The sequence below is a fragment of the Prosopis cineraria genome, unplaced genomic scaffold (genome assembly GCF_029017545.1).
Source record: "Prosopis cineraria cultivar Desert tree isolate PC_DT_omini unplaced genomic scaffold, ASM2901754v1 PC12, whole genome shotgun sequence".
NCBI classification, from domain to species: Eukaryota; Viridiplantae; Streptophyta; class Magnoliopsida; order Fabales; family Fabaceae; genus Prosopis; species Prosopis cineraria.
Genome location: NW_026555343.1, coordinates 34,250,977 through 34,273,071, shown reverse-complemented (window position 1 = coordinate 34,273,071; position 22,095 = coordinate 34,250,977). Strand labels below are relative to the sequence as shown.

The following is a 22,095-nucleotide window of genomic DNA, read 5'->3' as shown; positions in this document are numbered from 1 at the left end:
GATCTTCTCAAGAAGCTTGCATTTCCGCATTTGCTTCCATAGGCTATTGTTTTGACTCATAGTCCCTCCATTAAAAAGAGAATAGGCACTTTTAATAGAAAAAGAGCCATCGGTGGATGGCTTCCACACAAATTTATCCTCACCACTTCTTTCACAAGGTGGCCGAATACGAGTAATTATGTCAATAGTAGATTAGTTAAACTTCATTCTCATCTTCTCCTTATCCCACTCCCCCTGGTATCCACATAATCAACCACTTTCTGATGATTAACAATAAAACCCTCCTTCCCTGAAGCCAGACGAATAAGAGGATATTAGTGCTTGTCCAGTTTTCATACCAGAATAAAGTAGATTTAACATTACTAATTCTCTTTCCTAGACCATTGTTAAGTTTCTCCTAAACAAAGCAAATAGCTCTCCACGTAACAAACGCATTTTGGCATTTTGAGACTAATGGAAAAGGATTTGTCCCACATTTGTACTTGTCCCTTAAAACTTGAACCCAAAGGGCTCTAGAATTATTGATCAATCCCAGCATAATGTCATTGAGAAAACAACATTTTGTTTCCTCAAATCTTTAATTCCCAAGCTCTCAAGAGTCTTATTTCTGACAACATCACTCCATGACACAAGATGCACTTTCTTATCATCTCCAGCATTACCCCATGAAAAAGCTCTACTCAGTTTTTCAATATCATCAAACAATTTTTTTTTTTTTGGAGAAGCATAATTTGCATATGGTAACTAGGAATGGCTTTGAGAATTGACTTAAGAAGAGTAGTTCTCCCAGAAAAAGATAGAAGGCTACCTTTCCAACTCGCAATATGCTTTTGAGTTTTCTCAACAATGGGTGCAAACATCATATAGTGCACATTTTTGCCTAGATCCTTAGTAAGGCCAACTTCCAATCTTTGGCTTAAAACCAACATTCTTGAATAGTACACATTTCTAGAGAAACAAATTTTTGTTTTTCCTTTATTCATTTTCTATCCATAAGCTACAAAATTTATCCAAACAATCTCTCATAACATCAACTTGATCAGTGGAGGCTTCCCCATATAAGACAAGGTCATTTACAAAAAAACAAATGAGATATCTTTAGGAAATCTTTGTTCAGTATAATCAATTTCCAAAATCCCCTTTGAATTTCATCTTTGATAACATGATTAAGTTTCTTCATACATAAAGTAAAGATATAGAGGGAAATACGATCTCCCTGCCAAATACCTCTAAATGGTTTGAAAGAGATATAAGGTTCACCATTCCATAAGATCTTCATTGTAGAGCTTGTGATGCAAGCCATAATAACCTTGCATAGTTCTTTGCCAATTCTAACTTCGGTCAAAAAGTATTCAAAATGAAAGACCACTCAAGTTGATCATACGCTTTTTTAAAACCACTTTCATGGCCAACTAGCTCTTCTTCCTTCTTTTATTCTTCAAAGTGGATCACTTCTTGGACAACAATAATGTTATTGCTGCTTTGCCTCCTTAAGATAATATGTTTGCTTTTAAAAGCAGTTTAGATACTTTTAATGTCTTCACTTATTTTTAGGTTTACTCACATATTTTAATTTAATTGGCAAAGACACTTGAGGAATATAAATTAAATACTAAACTTCTTCCTTTTTAAAAGTACTTTTTTTTTTATTTTTTGCATACATATTATTTTGGATGCAAAATAACATGCAATTGAGATGGTGAAAAGAATAAATAATTGTAGACAAAAATCTTCTCCCACGTCTTCTTTTGTCTAGAAATGTAAATATATAGGATGATCCCTTGAGTCCTTTGCATGGAAAGACTTAGTAATGCCATTGAACGTGAGTGTAGAGCTAAGAGGTGGAGGCCTTTTAAAGTTCCAGGGAGGGGTCCTTCTATCTCACACATCTTTTTTTACCGATGACTACTTGTTATTTGTTAAAGCTTCCAGTGACCAAATGGATATCATTAAGGGTATGTTTGGATTGTCTTTCAACTGAGGTTGGCGTGGTTTAAACCTAAGTTAAGATGTTAAAACCTCATGAAATTTTGTTTGGATTAACAAAAAAATTGAATGAGCGTTTATGGAGAACGAGCATTTACAGCAAAGTTAGATGAAGTGTGTGTTTGGATTAAAAAAAATTACAATTAAAATTAGGATTCAACTGAGGTTAGCAAATTGAAATTAGAAAAAAAGTCAATTGATGTAATGTAATTTATGTTTGGATACTATTTTTTTTTCAAAAACTAGTTAAATAAATTAAAATTCGTTTGAATGGTTTAATCCAAAAGTCAATTGAGATATTTAATGACAAAAATAAGTATGAATTTTTATATCTTAAATAAGCATGTTTTTTTTTTGAGTAACTAATAAGTAAAAAATATTAAATTTAAAATCACAACTAATAAGTAAAATATCTTAAATATTCAATTATAAAAAATTAAAATAAATTAATATTTAATTGATATGATTCATATGTTACGCTTGTCATAATTGTTAGGAGTTTATTATAAATACATCAATTCATCTTTTCGTGTCTCTCAATCTCTCTCTCTAAATTAAAATAAAGTTGCAGGCAATTCAAAGAGCAATTCAATAATAGATAGATATGAAAAGCAATTTGACAGTAATACCCAAGAGAGCGTGGAGCATTATACGTGTCTTCTTCTTCATTCTTCATAAAGGCTTCGCAAAAGGAAAACTCATGATGGACCTCAACCTCATGCTCAAACGTCCTAGAAAACTCACTAGAACAGCCATTGCCAATCTCCTCTCCCACTACCATGGTGACTCCGCCACTTCCCACGACGTTCCCCTGCACTTCTCCACAGCACGAGGGTATGAGTTCAAAATTTAAAATGTGAGTTTTGAAGATGAGCTACTAGATGGCGTCGCCTGACTAGCGGAAGGAAGAAGCAGATCTATGAGGTGTATAGCGAGCGTTCTAGAGGAAGAAGCAGATTAGTGAGTTTTGAAGCAGCTTCGGAGGTCATGGCTAAAAGTAGCATGCACAAAGGAATGGCGCAGCTCCGATAGATAAAAAGCAAGAGAGAGAAAGCATCAAATACAATAGTCATTAACGCTAACACTCAAGAGATAAAAGCTAGATGAGTGGGCTTCAATATTAACACACGTTTACATGCTAATCAAGGTTAAAAAATTATGTTAATCCAAACAAATTTTTTTTAATATTTTATATCCTAACTTCAATTTGATTCATTTTAATTGAGGTTAGTATCTAATCCAAATAAGCTCGACGGAGCTTTTTTACCAAGCGTTTACAAAAAATGAGCGTCTTCACTTTCAATCATCTTATCTTCTCTCTCTTCATTGTGTTTTGCCCCTTTTTTGACTATCATTTTTCAACTTTTATCCAATATTCGGCACATGTCTCCTGTTTCTCATCACAATAATTTTGTCCTCCAAACCCTTCTGACATGCCACATGCATTTTCTCGTTTTTTTACAATTAATTCATTGAATAAAATAATTTTCAAATGATAAAAATTGCACATTGAAACATAATAATATAATAAATACGCTGCCCAATGCAAATCACATTTACCATATATGAATAATAAATTAAAACAAAATGGCATCATTCATAATTCAGTTTAATATATTTTTTTAAAGAAAAAATAACTTTAAATTTTCATACTTTACTTAAGTTTTATTATAAGTCTCTGTACTTTTTTTTTAATATTTTAGATCCCTATAATTTTTTTTTTTTTATGTTCTAGGTTCCCATAACATTGCTCATGAAGGGACTTAAAATATCAAAAATAAAAAGTGAAGGGACTTAAAACACAAAAAAATATGGGGACCTATAACAAAATTTGAATAAAGCGCAAGGATTTAAAGTTATATTTTTTCATATTTTTTGACTAATAAAGTTGGAACAAAATGTCATACTTATATAAATATATTAATATTCATAAAATTACCATAACTAAATATTTTATACTTGTAATCTACTTTTTGAAAACTTGTAATTTTAAGTTTAATTTTTTTCTAAAAATATCATATTAGACATAAAAATATATATAACAAAATTCATGTTTATTTTTGTAATTATACTTCTCAACTAACTTTTAAATTAAATCATCTAAATAAATTTTAGTTTATCCACCTGACTTTTAAAAAAAATATCCAAACATAAATCACGTTATATCATAGACATTTCTCCTAACCTCAATTTATTTCTAACTTTAGTTATAGATTTTTTAATCTAAATACATACTAAGAAAGTCATGGGAGACTTTTGTGGTATTTGTGGGCACAAAATTAACATTAAGAAATCAAAACTCTGCTGTTTCTTGAATGTGCACCTAACAAGAGCTATGGATCTGAGTCATCAAGTTGGTGTGGGTTTGACTAGCAATCATAGAAAACAACTTGCTATACCTTTTCTCCATACTGGAGCTTCTAAGATTACTTTTGAGCCTATTGTGCAAAGAGTTAAGAAAAAACTCTTGTCTTGGAAAAGTCATTTTCTCAATATGGCTAGTAGATGCCTCAATACATCACAATCAACAAGCCTACTGTGGTGGTGTAATTCGACACTTGAACAACAAGTGGATATGAGATTTCAAAAAGCACTTGGATTGATGAATGTTGTCACTGCAGAACTTCAAGTTATCAAGATAGGATTGACTCTGTGTAAACATCTGAATTTAACCAAAGTTAAGCTTTTTTCTAATTCTCTTGAAGCCATTAACCTCTTAATGAGGGATGGAAGAGTAGATTATAGATTCAGAGAGTTATTAGATGAAACTAGATCCTTGATTTATTATGATTGGGAGGTCAACTTACTCCATGCATACAAGGAAAGTATTGTCGTGGCTGATTTCCTTGCAAAAAATGCCAATGATGTGGGCCACGAGGTGGTGCTAATGAATTCTGCTTTGGACAATTCCAGGGATCTACTACAAAGAGATTTAGAGCCTCATTATTAAGTTGTTTTGTTTTATTTTGTGAATTGATTTGTTAGAGCCGATAATTTGAGTTGGCTAAACTTATTCAGGTCGGATTCAATTTAGGCCAAACTTATTCAGATTAGACTTAAAGTATTTTACTCTTTCTAAAAAGCCCATATAGCCAAAGCTAACCCTAACACTTTCGGGCTTATTTGACCCGGTCTAAATACCAAAAACTGTTTAAAAATATTTTTCTTTATTTTTTAACTAATTTTAAATTTTAAATAATTCTATTAAGCATAAAATATTATTTTAACTTCAAAATAATAAAAAAAATAATAACTTATCAACTTTATACTTAAGTAGCTCTATTATTATTTTGTTGTATTATGTGTAATTTATTCATGAATGTTTCCTTTACTTGTAAATTAATGCCTTAGTTATTTAAATATTAATCTTATCATGGTTATATATAAATATTTTATATATTTTAATTAAATTATATTATTTGAATTATGATTAAGTTAATCTCAATTCAATCATGGTTAGACTACTAATTTAAAATTATTATCTCAATTAGTTCATAGTTTTTAATAACTTTGGGATAAATTAAATTTATTTTTAAAAATATGAAAAAAATAGCCATCATTATATTATATAAAACAAAATCATTTAATTATGACTAAAATACTATTTTTTAAAAAATTATTTTTTAAAATTTTTTTATATTGTTTAACCCTTACCTACAAGAGATTTTTACTCAAGTTTATTCTTAATTTTTAACCAAATCTAACATGAATGATAATAAAATAATTATTTAAGAATATTATTCTATTTATTATGTTTATCTAGTAATAGAGTTGGAAATATATACCAACCCGAATTTTATTTTTAAATTATTTTATTTTAAAATTAGTTTTTTTATTTTATTTTAGATATGCAAATGATGTATAGGACTCAAAACTTTTTTTAAAAAAAATTGGGTCTTAAAATATAAAAATCAATATTAAAATATATTTTAAATATTATTTTGAGATATTTTATTGATAAAAAATAATAAAAATATAATTTTTTTTAAAAGAACTATAGTAATATACTCAAATATATAATATTTTAGTATGAAATGAAATAAGACTTAAATAATTAATAAATATTTATCATATTTTATATAATTTTTTATTCTCGGGAGACTCAAAGAGGCCTAAATATTAAAAATTAATATTTTTTAGGCTTGGCTTTAAATTTTTCAGGCTGACCAGTCAGACTTAGCTCCAATTAACAGCTTCATTTTGTAATCTCCTCAAGCTTTATGCTTGCCTCTTGTACTCAAAAAAAAAAAAAAGAAATGTAAATTTATTTTGTCTTTTTCTTTTTGGGTATAATATATAATTTTTTTTTTTTTTGTTACCCATGGGTATCCCAAGGCAATCATGTTGAAGGCACTATTGGGCAGTGAAGGTAAACACCTCCTCAAATGGATATTCAAACTTTAAGAAGAACTAACCTCTTCTACCATACTTAATCCCATTAATATCTTTTTTTTTTAAGTAAAAGCAGAAATTCAAGGGTCGGCCATGGGCTTTGACATCAACTAACCATGATGGTGCTGTACTGCGTGTTGGGATAGTCCATAAAGTCAATTATGAAAAATTCAAAATGTGATTTTTCTGCAAATTTATTCAAACAGCCATACTTCGATTTAAATCAATTAGGAGATCCTCAAGACCTCAACCAAACACTTATATTTTGATTAAATTAACCATAAGACCCTCAATCACATTATCTCAAGCAGCTTCCACATGCTAGTTCTGTGTTTTGATTAAATCAAGTATACCCAGAATCATAAAAATTAATTCTATCCAAACTGTCTTACCCAACGATAATTTAAACGCAACCGTACGTTATAATTATAAGTTGGACAGCTCCCTTTTCTCTTCCTACTTGTCTGTATCTGTACAATGTTCTGCATGTGCTCTGTCTTCATTTTGCTTGCTTTATTTGATTACGACATTGCTTACCCCTGAGTAAGGAGAATATACCCCTCAAGGCCTCAATTCCGAAGCATATGCCAATAATACTCATATAGTATTACATTGTTTTATGAACTAGACCGGATCGGTTAGACCTTCAACCAAAACCGCTAACAGTTTGGTTTAAACTAAAAAATTATTTTTATGGTTGAATCAAGTTAGATTGGAATTGAGCCTTAATTGAATCGAAATCTGGAATTAAATAAAAAACTGAAGCAATTTAAAAAAAAAAACTAAATGGTTCTGAATATAACATAAGAAAAGCTTAAAAAATTTTAAAAACCATAAAAATTCAAAAAGTAAACCCCTACTGACAACTAACTTCATTTTTGAACCATTAACATTATATTATTATTTGAGATCATTCTTGCCAACTTCATTTTTGGACCATGCACATTATGCTTTGAGTTCATTATTTTAGGAAGATATTGGCATCAATATGTATAAATGCACAAACTTTTGAGTATACGCATTCATAATTTAACTAAAATTTATTTATATTTAACAAATTATAAAATTATAATACATAATACTGTGGATTTATGGTAATATAATTTTATTAATAACTAGATATATTGTTAATTTATTTCTTTTATATATATAATATTATTTTTATTTAATTATTATTTCATCAATTCAACTATTGCTTAGACCATAAAAACTAAGGCCAGCTAATCTTTCTAATCTAACACCCAATCCAATTTTTAAAATATTGTAGTATTATATTCCCTCCGTTTAATATTATAAGAAATTTTTTTCAAATTACCACGTTACAAAATATAAAACATTTTTTAATCTTTTAAAATATAATTAATAAAGTTTTTCTAAATATACTCTTAATTAGAGGATATGATTAATAAGATTTTCTAATTGAGATAACCTATTAAATAAAAGAACATGGAAAGGGAGTACAATTTTAAAGACAATTAACAAACGTATTATTAAAAATGTCTTATAATACTTGTGGAATTTTGAACATCAGCTTGTGTCCAACATGAAATGCACTCACAGCATGTAACCCATGAACTCTAAATCGGGGATTAATAAAACTAACAAAGAACTAGACCGGTGGGTCATGTGCGTGACCTGAATTTGGAAACCAAGCCTCACTGTTGAGGAGCTGTAAACACTTTGATTTGTCATACATTTCATACATATATAGGGAGAAAAGGTGGGGGGTGTGTGTGTAAATATATATACACCAGAACTACTGTAACTGCATTACCTCTCTTAAATTATATAAGAATTGTGTGTGTATATATATATATATATATATATATCACCACAATACTGTAGGCTGATGGCGATATTTCATTTTCCATATCACCTAAACTTCAAAAATGAATAACCAATTCACCATATATCATCATTAAAACGTCAAAGAATTTTCAGTTTACCCTTGGCTATAGATGTCTTGGCAAGTTCCATACGGCATGAAGCCTTCTGAACACCAGTCAGACCGGAGCAGGAGCTGCCGGCGCCCAAAGTGACTGCGAAGTAGAGGTAAACAGTACAGAGGAAAGTTAGTAGAGCAAGAGCTGTTAAGAGGTAACGATGCCTCTGGACCAGCGCTGACCAGCTTCCTAACTCATCCCTTTGAAATTGCCTCCTGAAGGACGGTGACCTCCTGTGAGGAGAAGACAAAATGGTATCAAGAACCATGCTGCCTTCTGCGCCAACCTTCCTCAGCCCACCGGAAACTGTACATCAAATCAAAACATTAGTAAAAGAGTGGTTCCATACTCATATTTAAAGGATAATAGGTGAATTATGACAATCAAAGCTTGCAATCATGAAGGACACACACTTTTGACTAAAACAACACAATGGAGTTTCAGATTGGATATGCAGCACTTGGAGTAAGAGAATTAGCAAACTCTAAAAATCATGGATGGATAGTAGATGCAGGACCTGCATGGAAATGTTAACATTCAATAAAGAAAAACAGAATGCTATATGCATTATCATGGCGAATACAGCAGCAGGGTTCAACTTTTCAGAATACAGGTTGTGCAGATATAACAAGTTGCAAAACTAGTGTTACACAACTTTTTCAGAATTTCAATTAAATTTATATTCAATTCAAGCCCACCAAGCAAATATCAAAATGTGACAGTCAGACCAACAACAAGCTATAAGCCTAGAACTAATATAATTTCCAAGATCTACAAGGACGGCTTAAAAATCCTCCATCACTTAGGAAAAAAAAAAAGGGAAGACCACAACCAACTCCCAGTTCATACTTGACCATGAATAACATATTTACTGAACTCACAGTCATTCTTGGGCCAGACCTTGACCAAGAATAACCCTGCCTTAGCAAACTACCAATCATCATATAATGCCTTTAACCACAGTGGAATGTAGTAAAATCCAACGAATCAAAGGGGAAGAACCCTATGAATGACGACTTTCCTAAAGATAACGAGGACAATCCTTCAGATAAATTGACGATGAAAGGAGAGGCAAGCAAAGGGAACCTTGTTCCATTTGGATCCAAGATGAGAAACGAGATTTCAAACTCCAGTTCGTTCAACAACCATTATCAATAGAAAAGCTTCCCTTAAGATTGCTCAAAATCTAGACATTTTCATGGACATATAGAAATATCATATAATCTTTCGCAAATTATCCTGTTTGAATTCTACTATTGTAAGCAATTACATGTACCAAGCCATGAAAACAACTAGACTAGACATTTAACGGAGAACATAAAGGATTTGGCACTCATGATCTCATTATATAATTTCAAACAGATTTTTATAAAAACATGAAACCATCAGGATCCATCAAGGCCTCCCATCTTAAGTATATGCAAGCAAGGCCAGCCATAGTCCCTGTCTTCATCAAAATGAGGTTACCGCAATTATGATATAAATGTGGGAAAAACCAAAGCTAGATGCAAATAATCCGCAGAATAAGCAAAATTTGACGTTACACCTAAAATGGGTCTAAAGATGTGATTATTTTCTACAAGATTTCGCCACAATTACCAACGCATATTAAAAATATAATCTCAGAAACACACCAAACCCACCCGAAACAAAATCTTACCCATATTAGAAGAGTGGATAAACAAACTAGAACCCCCAAATCCACATAATATCGGCCAAAACGAAGAAGCCAGAGTAACAAAGGCAAGATCCAAACGGAGAATTGACAGGAAATATGAAAAAACAGGACTGAAAAGCTCAGATCTGAAAACAGAGAAGAATGCAAAAAAGACTTACAGTGGAAGGAATATCAGAGAAAGGGGGTCGTCAGAAGGTCGGATTTGGGAGGGTATGTGACTAGCCGTGTGTCTCGCTTGGGATAAAAAGAGGGAGAGTCCACGCGCTTACCGCAAGCACATATAGAAAAAGATACAAAATGGAATATTACCATAAATATATATATATATATATATATTTGTGTGTGGGTCTATATATCTACACATTATCTAAGCATAAAATGGTCAAACATTTGAAGTATTTTAGTTTTAGTTTTTTGTTTTCTTTTGAATAATTTGAAGTTGAAATCTTCAAATGCATTTGATTTTTTTTTCTTCTTTTTTTTTTTGGCAACAAAAATGTGATGGTGCCGAAATTTTCACATACTTTAAAAGCATCTGAAAATGAAAGGACAATTTATTTTTGAGTAATACATGGAAGAATGATAATTAAATTCCAGTAACTTGATTAGAACCTTATTTTATAAAATTTATAATAAAATATTTTGAAAATTCAGATTTTCAGATCACTTGAAACCTTTATTTTTGTCATGAAAGACGACTCGCCCCTATATAAGAATCTTAAAGCTTTATGTGAATAATTTATATATTTTTTTTAATGTTAGAGTTAAAATAGTAAAAAGTTTAAAAGTTAAAAACAATAATAAAGTCTATTATAATTTAAGAAAACGTTTGTTATAATTTTCCAATGCAAAGAGTTTGGAACATCATAAGAAAAAGAACTTCAAAACTTGAATATAAATTTATAATAATCCTTCAAATTCCTCGTAATTCTAAATCTATATGTGATATTATGATGTTAGTGGAAAACTGGTTGTTAATTTCTTCATGCCAATGACAATATACGACATCTTTGGACCTTGTGAATTATTTCAAGGATTTTTTTAAACGTAAATTTACAATGTCGAGTTCGTATATGTGATTTTCACTAAAGATGTGTACACTCAGAAAAATCAAAATGAGTTAAAAATTAGAAATAGCGAAAGGTCCTCGAGTGGAAATGCTTTCCCTCTATCCAAATAAAGAGCAGAAAAGAAAAAGGAGGAAAAACAAATTAAGTATTTGTCTTTTTTTTTTTTTTTTTAGTACAAGAAGTAGGCTTGGCGATAGCAAAATTTAGCTCCCCGGAATGTCGAGAGTAAAGAGTTGATCTAACTCAATTAAGTGCCTGTTTGGATAAGCGTCAAAATTGATTATATAAAACAAAATCATGGTTTTAATAAAAATCACCCAAACACCCCCATTTTCATATAATTGATTATTTGTGCCAGACCTACGATTTGCAATAATTTGAGGAGAGTGGCCCATCATGACCCAAGCGTACCCCTCCAACAAATTTTAGATATTCTTCGAGCTTCAACGTTAGCTCCCTGCATCAGCTTTTTATTTTGCACGTATTATTTATTTAATAAATTCACGAAATTTATATTATTATTATCATTAAAATTAACGTTAACATGTTTTTTCCACTATTTTAAATCCCTATATTTTTATTTTTTTTTGATATTCTAGATCCTTATAACACTGCTTATAAAGAAGTTTAGAATATCAAAAATTAAAAGTGTAAGAGCTTAAAATAATATAAAAAAATTTAAAAATCTATAACAATACTTGAATGAAGTATAGTGATTTAAAATTATATTTTTTTCTATTTTATTTATTAAATAGAGTTCAACAAATTTAAAAATATTATATATAATTTTATCAATATTTACATTTTAAAAAATAATGTCCTTTATGATAATTTGAATGTTTAAAATTGATTTTAACTAAATCACCCACACATCTTCATAAATTAATTATTGTAAAGTTGATGTGTAGTATAAGAATTACTTCCTCTGTTAAAAAAATGTAAGACATTTTTTAAGGAGTTGAAAGTTAAAAAATGTAAGACATTTTTAATCTTTTAAAGTGTAATCATTGCTTTTTTTTTTTCAAAAGTGTCCCTATTAATAATGATTTTATATTTATTATAAGGCGTTTAATAGGAGTAAATATGAAAAAATAGGGTTAGTTGAAAAGTAAATAATTACTTTATTAGGGGTAAAATTTAATTAAAAATGCTTTACATTTTTTAACGGAGGGAATATATCTTTCTCTTTTATTAAAGTTATTTGAACTTGGATATATTGAATTATTTATTTACAAGAATAAAATTGTCAATATTAATATAATTTAAATTTCTATAACTAATCACACATATAAGTTAACTAATATATTTTACTTCTTAAAGTTTAACAAATTTAATATTATATACAATTTTATTAATAATTTAATTTTAAAAAATAATTTCCTTTATAATAATTTATATAGTTAAAATTAATTCTGACTAAATCATCTAAGTATCTTAAATTTTGTTAAAATTAATTTAAAAAAGCAATGTTAAAACAGATAGCATTCTAACATAATTAATTATAATCAAAATTAATCATATTAATAAATTATTTTTAAAATCAATTATATCCAACTAAAACTCAAATAAGGCTTTAAATTGTTACATATATAAAGGTAAAGATTCAAACCCTCAAATATTTGGTTAAATAACAAAAGACTCCAGCGCTTAGCCACTCATGCCAACTTGAGTTGATAATAGTAATTTAAATTTTATGACAGATGCAATGGCAAAAACAGTGATCATCTTACAATTGGACCTTACATAACTAAAGGTTGCTTAGAACCCCTTCCATAAAAATTATATCCTACAATCCATTGTAACAGACATTTTTGTTTCAATGACTTGAATATGCCGATCCCAACCCAAACCCTGCCTTCAGAAATCTCTCTCCTTCCCCAAAAATAAAAAGCCAAGGCAAAACAAACTATAATTCAATCGTCAAAATCTCCAGCATTCTCCAACAAATAGTTGGCTGCCAACTGTTCATCCCGGTCACATGCCAAAAATGCTTCTATAACTGAGGCTCTATCAAATCCCATAGCCTCAAGCTACAAAATCAATCAGAACATGTGAAGATTAAAGGGGTGTTTAGGCAAGTAAATGGAAAAGAAAAGAGAAAGCATCAGACTTGATAAAATGCAGACATACCCTTCCAATTGCTTCCTGCTCAGCTGGCGTCACATTGATGGAATGAGGCATGTCTAGCTCAGGCTGGTCAAAGATGTCCCTAGTAGAAAGAAGAGGGTTACATTTTTCAAATTTAACAGTTCAGAAACACATAAAAATATGAGAAGAGGATGAAGTCTTGAGTTTCAATATTTATCCTGCTAGATCCGGGATTGCATATCCAGCTGACATTTGGAAACTGGAAACATTACTTTCATGTTAAGTACATAGCAGAGACTTCGACAACGGAAACATGACGATGCAGTCAAGAGTGGGCTATAAAGTTAACCACAGCATACTCCCTCCGGTCCTTAATATAAGGAAAATTTTGAATTTTTTTTTTTTTTTTTTGTCTTTAATACAAGGCAACATTGGAATAATTAATTTTTTTCAATTTTTTAATTTTACCTCTTGTTTATTTATTATTGTTTGAATTCATAGACAACAATTTATTATGGTTATTCATTACAAGAAAGGGAAAAATTGGAAAGTTATGTATTTTTTTTTTTTTTAACAATTTCAAGGATAGGAATATAATTTCTTAACAGGCGTGAAGTTGGTTAAATTTACCTTATATTGAGGACTAGAGAGAGTATACTATATGGCAACAAAGTAACCAACAGACTCACCCTTCAGAACCTTCAACTGGTTCGTTAATTAATTGGAGAAACTCAGCATTATGTTGTTCAATCATTCTTAAAAGATTGGGATTCTGCTTTCCTAGCTCCTGAAGCACAGGCTGCAGTAGAAAGTGTCTTGATCAGTTCAAAATGACAAAAAGCAAAAAAATCATATAAATAATCGAGAAAACAAAAACCTGTAGTATTTGCGGATTGGAATGCACCATCGACCGCAATGCTTGAAACTGAAAAACAGAAAAAGAACCAAATGCTTAATAACTATCGAAACAAATCAAAAAGTTCAATAGGAATGTCAGATTATAGGCTGATTTTTTGTAAAACTCATCATCTACCAAGCTTATCAGTGTAGCAAATATCATAATTTATTCCTCAGCATCTCCAACCTTCACAAAACAGTAACTGACAGGAGAACACTTGGCCAAATAATCACTTCTTTTCTCTTACAATTTCTCCTTCCATAGGGAATCAAATAATATACACCACATTGGATTTATTTTAACTTTCCAGATCTTCCTTCCATTCATTTGTTCTTTCCAACATTGCATATAATAGATGATGGACGAGAGGAAGCCTGTTGCCAAAAGTACACGCAACGCATTGTCTACACCAAAAGATTTGTCATTTGCAGTACTTCAGAAAATTCAGAAGAGAATATTCAATATGAAAAAACGATCCTCGTGTCAAGTATTGCGTGTACAAAGTTCCACACATCTTTAACTTTCTTACAAGACACAAGCAGAACAAAATGATTTCTAGCATTAGGAAAACTACTATTGATCTATCTATGTGGCGAAAGTATTGTTAACAAACAGCAAAGCCCACCTGGGGATTGTCTCTAAGGAAGTCAAGAGATCCGAGTCCAGCGTCAGCTCCAAGTGCCTCCTGAATGTATTTCAGGTCAACATGAAGCACAAACATTGGCAGCAAAATATGCAAACAACCAGGTATAAAGATTTTTTATTGTCTATTCTAAATTTATAGTTTTACCTGAGGAAACATGTTTAAGGGAGATGAGTTCGGTGCTCCAGGAACAGCTCTGGCAGTAGCCTCACTCGCTTCGGTTGTTTGAGTCGCTGGAAACTGAGCAACTGGTTCAGCAACTGCTGTTGCCTCAGGAATTCCCTGCAGAGAGAAGTTGTTTAAATCCATAAGACACTAAACAAAATAAGGACTTAAAGGACGTACAACAGATTAATCATACAGAATACAAGTAATCTACAGCACGCTCTGGGTTACTAAAAGCTGCCCGAAGAGCACGACTAACTGTCTCTCTGTCCCAGTTGCCACCACCCATGTCCATAATTTGTTGAATAGTCTGTTCAAGATTAGTACCAGCAACTAAATTTGAAGCAGCCTCACCATAAGTATCTGTAGGTACACTGCAAAAATGACAAAGAACCATTTTCCAGCATACATGAAAAACTCTAGTGCACAAAATTCTGAACCAAAGCAGTAACGCACCAACAAAATTATGGACTGAAACAATGAACAGCATGCATTAGAGTGTGTGTGTGTGTGTTTTAGATATCTTTTGAGCATGTAGAGATCTTGGCTGCACCCCTCCCTCAGATTGCTTAAATATATATGAGTATTTTTCAATAGTAATATGCTTTTTTGATATATTACTGTACAATCAGTCAATTTTGGAATAATTAACAAAAAGATTATATATCTAGAATTGGAACTGAAAAAATTTTCATTTACTGTAAAGTTAATGTTTAATCAGAATAGATTGGCATATAAATCCAAAATTAGAACAACTAATTGTACGCATCATGCATGTCCAAATTGGTGTCAACACAAAGGCAGACAACAAATGCTACCCAACACAAAAGCTGAAGTGGGACAGAGTTTATCAATTCAGCCACTGCGCATAAACACTAGACTATGAATTAACACCACATCAACTTCAGCTGTAGAAACGTCCATTGTTTAATGTTTAGCAACCTACAAATTACATATCAAGATTTGTTGAACAGAAAACTCAAGATCAAAGCAGCTTCATTTAAACACGCACACACATTGGCTACTAATGTCCAGACTCCAGCTAAGTTATCATTGTTTGAAAACAGGTGTGCAAGAAAAAATAATAATAATAAATAAGCTGTTTGATGCCATTTTACATTTAATTGGAAAAATTTAGGAATAACTGTCTCCATAAAAAAGAAATTTGAAGTTGATTTTTGTCAACATCAAATAAAAGTTGGGGAAAGGCAAGTGCTTTTTTCTGCTGACAGAAAAAAGTAAAATGAAATACTAAAGCCATGGTCAAAATTTGATAAACATCACCATACATTTTCAAATTGCAATAACATAATTGTTTCTATAGGAACAACTTATACTTTGTTAACGTGGCATGTGCTGCTGAGGTTCTGTTGTTTGCAGCCCTGCAAAACCAAATAAAAAGAATAAGTACGAAATTCCATCTAATAAATAAATAAAATTAAATAACTAAATCAAAGAATCTCAAGTAAACTCACTGAGTTTGTTCTGGTGGATTGGGTACTGGAGTGGAATTTGACGCAGACACAGTTGCAGTTGTATTACTAGCAGGCTGTCACACGTGTTCATAAATCACTCAACAAATAGAGAGAGAAACAAAAGAGAAACTTAAGCACCGAAAAAAAGATAATACGAGCGAAGAGAAGACCTGAGTGGATGAAGCCCCAGCTGAACTGAAGGTTTTATTCTACAAATATACAAGTAAAATGCCATGTTATGGTAAATTAAGTTTAAGGAAAAAAGAAAAAAACCAATTAAAAAAAAGGCTAGAGCATAATGTGAGAAGTGAGAAAAGATATGAATTTATCAATTCGTCAAATTTAAATAACACGACATTATATAAAATACATGACAAGATTTAATGCTTTCAGAACTCATCAAGATAAAATCATGGAAACAGCAACGTGCAGAAAGAGTCAAAGCAAAAATTTCAGTCAGTAGTGCATGAGCTATCCTTGTCATTCATCAAATGATAAAGCACAGGTTACTGCATCTTTAAAATGTTTATAGTAAAATTTCTCTTATTTTCCTTTTTTTTCAAAAAAAAAAATTCCAGTCAAATAATCCATGAGTAAGCTACAACGTAGATGACTTCATATAATTCTAATACAATTCAAACAATACGGAACCAAAAATTAGCACGTTATCGCGGAGCTAAGGTTGAACAGCACAACCTAGAATAATTACTGCTGCTGTTTAAAAATAAAAGCTCAAATACAAATAGGTGCAGTTGAATAGATAAGAAAGATGGGTGCACTAGTTATATATAAAAAATCAAACATCCTTCATTATAAAAATAAAAAATCAGCACCGCCATACCAAATCATTAATGTACAGAATCATGAACGAGAAATGTGAACAGAATCAGTTAAATAAAACCGCCATTAATTAGGAAGTTGGATTGGATCCATAGAGAGACAGTCACTAGTTTTTCATTTATATTTATTTTTCCTCTTATCATATTCAGATATCACTTTAACTAGATTTTACACCTGTGCATGGCACGGAAATATATTGAAGGTAATAGAAAGAAATTGAGGTTATAATAAGTTTAATTTTTTAAAAAATTATTATTTTGTTTGAATTAAAATTCTAAAAAAATTCAATGGATTGCATACCTATTTTTTTGCAATTAATGTAAATTAAATTTTTAATTCTATCATATGTTCCACACATGTTATTATGACTATAGGTTTTAAATTCTTCAACTATTTTTTTAGCATGGATCTTTGGCCTCCTTTATTTAATGTAAATTCTACATGTTCTTTTATTATATGAAAAATAAAAAAATAAACCGCATATGGTAACCCAAATGACACAAAAAAATATTAACAATAATATAAGGATTAATTGGCAGGAGGCCACACCGCCACATTAATCCCTGCTGGGCCCACGCAGAAATGGTTTAAGTACTTGTGCTCTAATCACTGTAGAACTACAGTGAAATCCTGACGGTAATTACAAAGGATGGGGATTTGGTGTGCTCAAACTTCAAAGTCACTGATGCATATGAGTAAAAATAGGCATCTGCTGACTGTAGGAGAAGTCAATGCAAAATTTACGAATCACTGAGTGGGGAATATTTGGACAAACAAAATTGATTCATCCAACTATCGCCCCAAAAAGAAGCTTTCCTGTGATTCTGTTGAGATACCCAATTTCACATTAAGTAGGATGGAATGCTTCACAAGATATTTAAGTAGGTTGATTCTTCCATCTTAATTAACTAATAAGTTGATTCTCCTATCTTAATTAACTTTTGAGATAGGTTTTCTCATTCTATTTAGGTAACCATCAGCTATCATGATACCACAATGTTGTTTGTTCATGACAAGTTTCATTCCCAAAATAAAACTGGTATCAGAAAGGAAATAAATTGATCCATTGAAACCAAATGCAAAGTACAAAAACCACTTAAGATTTCAATATTGTCCAGCAAAAAACTCATGAAAAAGGAAAGATACCTTGCCAAGCATTACAACAATAAATCCATCTTCAGAGACATTGTTCTCTGCTACTGTAGACTCATCTTTCAACACCTTGCCATTGTGAATCAGCAATTGCTGTCCACATGGATAATTATCTTTTCCTTGTACATCTTCAATGTTCTTCTTAACTGCCATGACCTTCGGTGACCAAAGAAGTGAAATTTCTTATACCATAGACTAAGTTTTATATTGTACCATCTCCAATAATAAGCCACCACACAAAGACTGGTGTTATCCAAACTTTTGTTTAGTTGAACTATAAATAATAAATAATAAAATTAAATGATGACGAATTCAAGCTGAAATAGGCAAGGGAACAGAAATTAACAGAAACTCGTACTTCGCAAAACTATTTGACATATTTCAGTGCCAACAAGGCTGCAGAATCACTTAACACACAACATTATTGAAATAATCCAATGCAAAAATGGGAAATTGATGCATATAATGCAAATGAAAGCTGAGTTAAAGTGAAGACAAGTTAGAATTTAGATTTTTTTTTTCCCTTTTAAACAGTTCCAACTTCGAAGGACAAAATCAAATAAAAAAATTTATTAGATGCCAAGTGCCCAAGCAACAAAAATAGAGGTAAGGCTACTGATTTGAAATACTCAAGCTCAACAAATTCGCTTTCAAAAATTTACAAATAAGTCAATTGAATTAAAAAAAATGGAATAAACCATAGATGAAAGCTCGGTTCATTGTTCCTTCCTCAGAAATGTCAGCAAAAAGGAAACACAGAAAAAGTGGTAAACGGGAATGAGATTACGGACAGTGTCGGAGGGATGGACCCTGATTTCAAAATTCCTTCCTTTCAAAGTCTTCACCGTTAGCTTCATGTCGGCAAGTTATGAGAATGACGTCGGCAACAGCAGAAATTGGACTTAAGTACAGGGGAAACCCTAGATACTACTAGCAGCTTCGCTTGTTGATGCAGAGAATGCAGGAATGACACATTATTGCTGTTCTTCTTTTTCTGTTTTTTTTTATCCTCCAAAAACATATTTGGCTATATATAGCATTATTGCAAGCACCTGCAAATCGTGCAAACTTCTCTTCCCCTTCACATATAAAAAATCCTGAGATTCAAAGTGTGGACCAGCGTTTGATAATGATTTTTGATTTGTTTGTTTGATTGATCGCCGAACTGAAATTCCAAATCAACCAACAGCATTTTTTGGCCAAAACAAAAATGGTTCACATATAATATAATATATATGCAAGATATAATATTGAATTTAAAATTTTAAATATAATCAATTCCACCTCTATCTTCCACCCTGTCTAATTCATTTTCTGAACGAAAATTCGAAAACACTGAATGGTTCTTTCTTGCTTATGTTCTTTTTTTATTATTTTTTTTTGTATGATGAATTTATGATATTATTGATTTCATCATTTAATTTTTAATCAATATATATTTTTTTATTTTTATTTTTTAATTATGTTTTCAATTAGATTGGACTTATGCATATATTGATTTCAATTTTGTTAATGTATTGTAGTTGATAAATTTTCTTGCTTATTTTGTATTTTAGTTGGTAAATCAAGACGTACATATATAACATTTAATAATCCTATGACTTATATGAAAACTTTAATGTTGTGTTTAGCTCATGAGAAAAAATAAAAAAGAGAGAAAATTAAAAAGAAAAGTAGATGGATACAATTTTTTTCCTACTATGCTTGGCCAAACAAGAGAAAATAAGGAGGAGAGAAAAATTATTAATCTTAAATTTTTAATAATAACCTTATTATTTATAAAAATATTGATATATAATAAAATTTAATATTTTAACATATTATGCATATAATAATTTCGATTATATATTGTTGATTGAATAAAAACATAATTATAAATTATTTTGTGTTAAAGTCTAACTTTATCCTTATACTATTTTTCTAACAATGTTGGACACCATGTATTTTTAAGTGAGGCAAATTTCTTTGAACTATTTTTTAATGGAGTAAAAATTCTCTTCTATCAACTGGCTATTTATCTTTTTTGTGATATGGCAAGACATGGGCCTAGGAAAAATTTTGATTTGGCTTCCTTGCCTAGAAAAACACTTCAACTTCAGCCACATAGGTTCATCCCCTTGACCATCTTGCTCCCCCCTTTCCCTTGCTTGTGTCTTCACTCTTCTTCCATCCAAAACCCAAAACAACCAAAACCCAAATCTCAATCTTCTTCATTCCATGGTTCGGGCCTTGATTATTCTCTATCATTCAAAATCCAAACCTCATCTTGTTGTGCAGTAACTACTAAGGTTCTGGGATCGATGAGGAAGAAGCATGGAACATATAAGTAATGGGTTGAAAGATTTCACCAATCTAATCACAATTAACTCCAAAATTCAAGGTAATTAAGGGATTAACCTAAGGAAGATTACCAAGTTTGTAATTTAAGAAAATGGGATCCCAATTTTTCATAGTTTAAAATCAATCAAAATCATTTATTAAATTGTTAATCAAAGTAAAATAATGTTACGGAAGCATAGGATACTTCAGAAGAATAAAAATGAGTCAAACCTAGTTTGAAAAACATTAAAAGCTGAAAAACAAAGCAGTGTGTTGTGGCTCATGATAATGCAGCGATGCTCTTGACTCAATGTGCCCCAATTCTCCATTGACGTCTAAATGGAATGATTTAGGTGTCTACGGAAGGCTTATATCATAAGCTAGCTAATGGCATGAGTTTCACTTCTAAATCAAGTCACACTAAGAAGTTGGATACCCAAATACATTTTCACAACTTTCTTAACAAAAGGGTACCAAAACCTTATACAAGTGCCAAAAGTCATTCCTAACACCATGACCATATTCATTGGACCTAGGACTAACAGTATAATAAACCACATGTACATATACACCACTATATCACATTTTCATCCTTTAACTCCCTTTAATACCAAAAACAGAAAGGGGAGATTTTATCATTGTATTTCCTCAAAAATCATCCATGGCATGTTTAAAACAAATTTATTATATTTGCACTAGTATTTCGACTTATCAACATTTACAATTTATTATAAACAACATTTCAAGGCCTAAAGTACATTCCAAATATCATAAATAACCATATAGTGTAAGTATAAATAAAATACATTCTAATTAAAAATATTTAAATTATTACACAAAACAAATGAATTAAAGAGGTATTACAATAGGAATGCTCATATTCCTAAGTCTCTAGAGCATTTTTCCTTTTTGCACTAGGGCTAAAGCTTGTAAAATATTGAAAGAGAGGGGTGAGTCTAGCCACTCAGTAACCATGATACCCGTACCTTATGCAGTTGTATATTAATTAAATAGACATACATAAATAAATTTGAGTTTCTCAAAATATATGTTCTATTATATGTAACATAAATAGTCATTTCTCGATTTAACTTATCTTCACAATTCTCATCTCAAATTATATGGCATATTGCCACAAGACACACAAACATGTGACAATAGCTCAATTTATTATTATGACTTGCCACAAACTTAAACAATCATGTGACACATCAGACAAACATATGTATAATCAAACCATCCTTATACCCTCCTTATTTCTTATGATTGAAACCGTAGGCTATAGCATCAAACAAGGCTTAATCTATATAATTGGACTACCCAAACTCACCAATTGTGAGGTGTAACCAGACAAAAAATTACAGGACTCATACATGATTTCCTTTACTCTCAAATCTTTGGCGGTGTTGTATACCTTAAACTAACATCCTTGATAAACTGATAGAG

The 22,095-nt window shown here is 30.8% G+C and overlaps 2 protein-coding genes across 4 annotated transcripts; both read right to left on the bottom strand.

Moving 5' to 3' along the window:
* Positions 1–7,975: 7,975 nt before the first annotated feature.
* On the bottom strand, positions 7,976–10,280 carry LOC129288940 (uncharacterized). Of its 2 annotated transcripts, none has more exons than XM_054925756.1 (2): positions 10,158–10,280; positions 7,976–8,627 (listed from the first exon to the last, which is right to left on the bottom strand). In XM_054925756.1, the coding sequence occupies exon 2, from the start codon at positions 8,587–8,589 to the stop codon at positions 8,305–8,307; it is 285 nt and encodes a 94-aa protein (XP_054781731.1). In that variant the 5' UTR covers positions 8,590–8,627; positions 10,158–10,280; the 3' UTR covers positions 7,976–8,304. The 2 variants fall into 2 exon arrangements, with proteins under 2 accessions (XP_054781731.1, XP_054781730.1); XM_054925755.1 differs by lacking the exon at positions 10,158–10,280 and adding an exon at positions 9,982–10,138.
* A 2,454-nt stretch (positions 10,281–12,734) lies between these two features.
* On the bottom strand, positions 12,735–19,448 carry LOC129287599 (ubiquitin receptor RAD23b-like). 2 transcript variants are annotated; one of them, XM_054923806.1, is made up of 12 exons: positions 19,122–19,448; positions 18,325–18,486; positions 16,509–16,547; positions 16,339–16,412; positions 16,201–16,245; positions 15,078–15,237; positions 14,846–14,980; positions 14,681–14,740; positions 14,035–14,082; positions 13,847–13,956; positions 13,200–13,278; positions 12,735–13,099 (listed from the first exon to the last, which is right to left on the bottom strand). In XM_054923806.1, the coding sequence occupies exons 1-12, from the start codon at positions 19,185–19,187 to the stop codon at positions 12,983–12,985; spliced, it is 1,095 nt and encodes a 364-aa protein (XP_054779781.1). In that variant the 5' UTR covers positions 19,188–19,448; the 3' UTR covers positions 12,735–12,982. The 2 variants fall into 2 exon arrangements, with proteins under 2 accessions (XP_054779781.1, XP_054779780.1); XM_054923805.1 differs by having other exon boundaries at positions 15,060–15,237; positions 19,122–19,438.
* Positions 19,449–22,095: the final 2,647 nt, after the last annotated feature.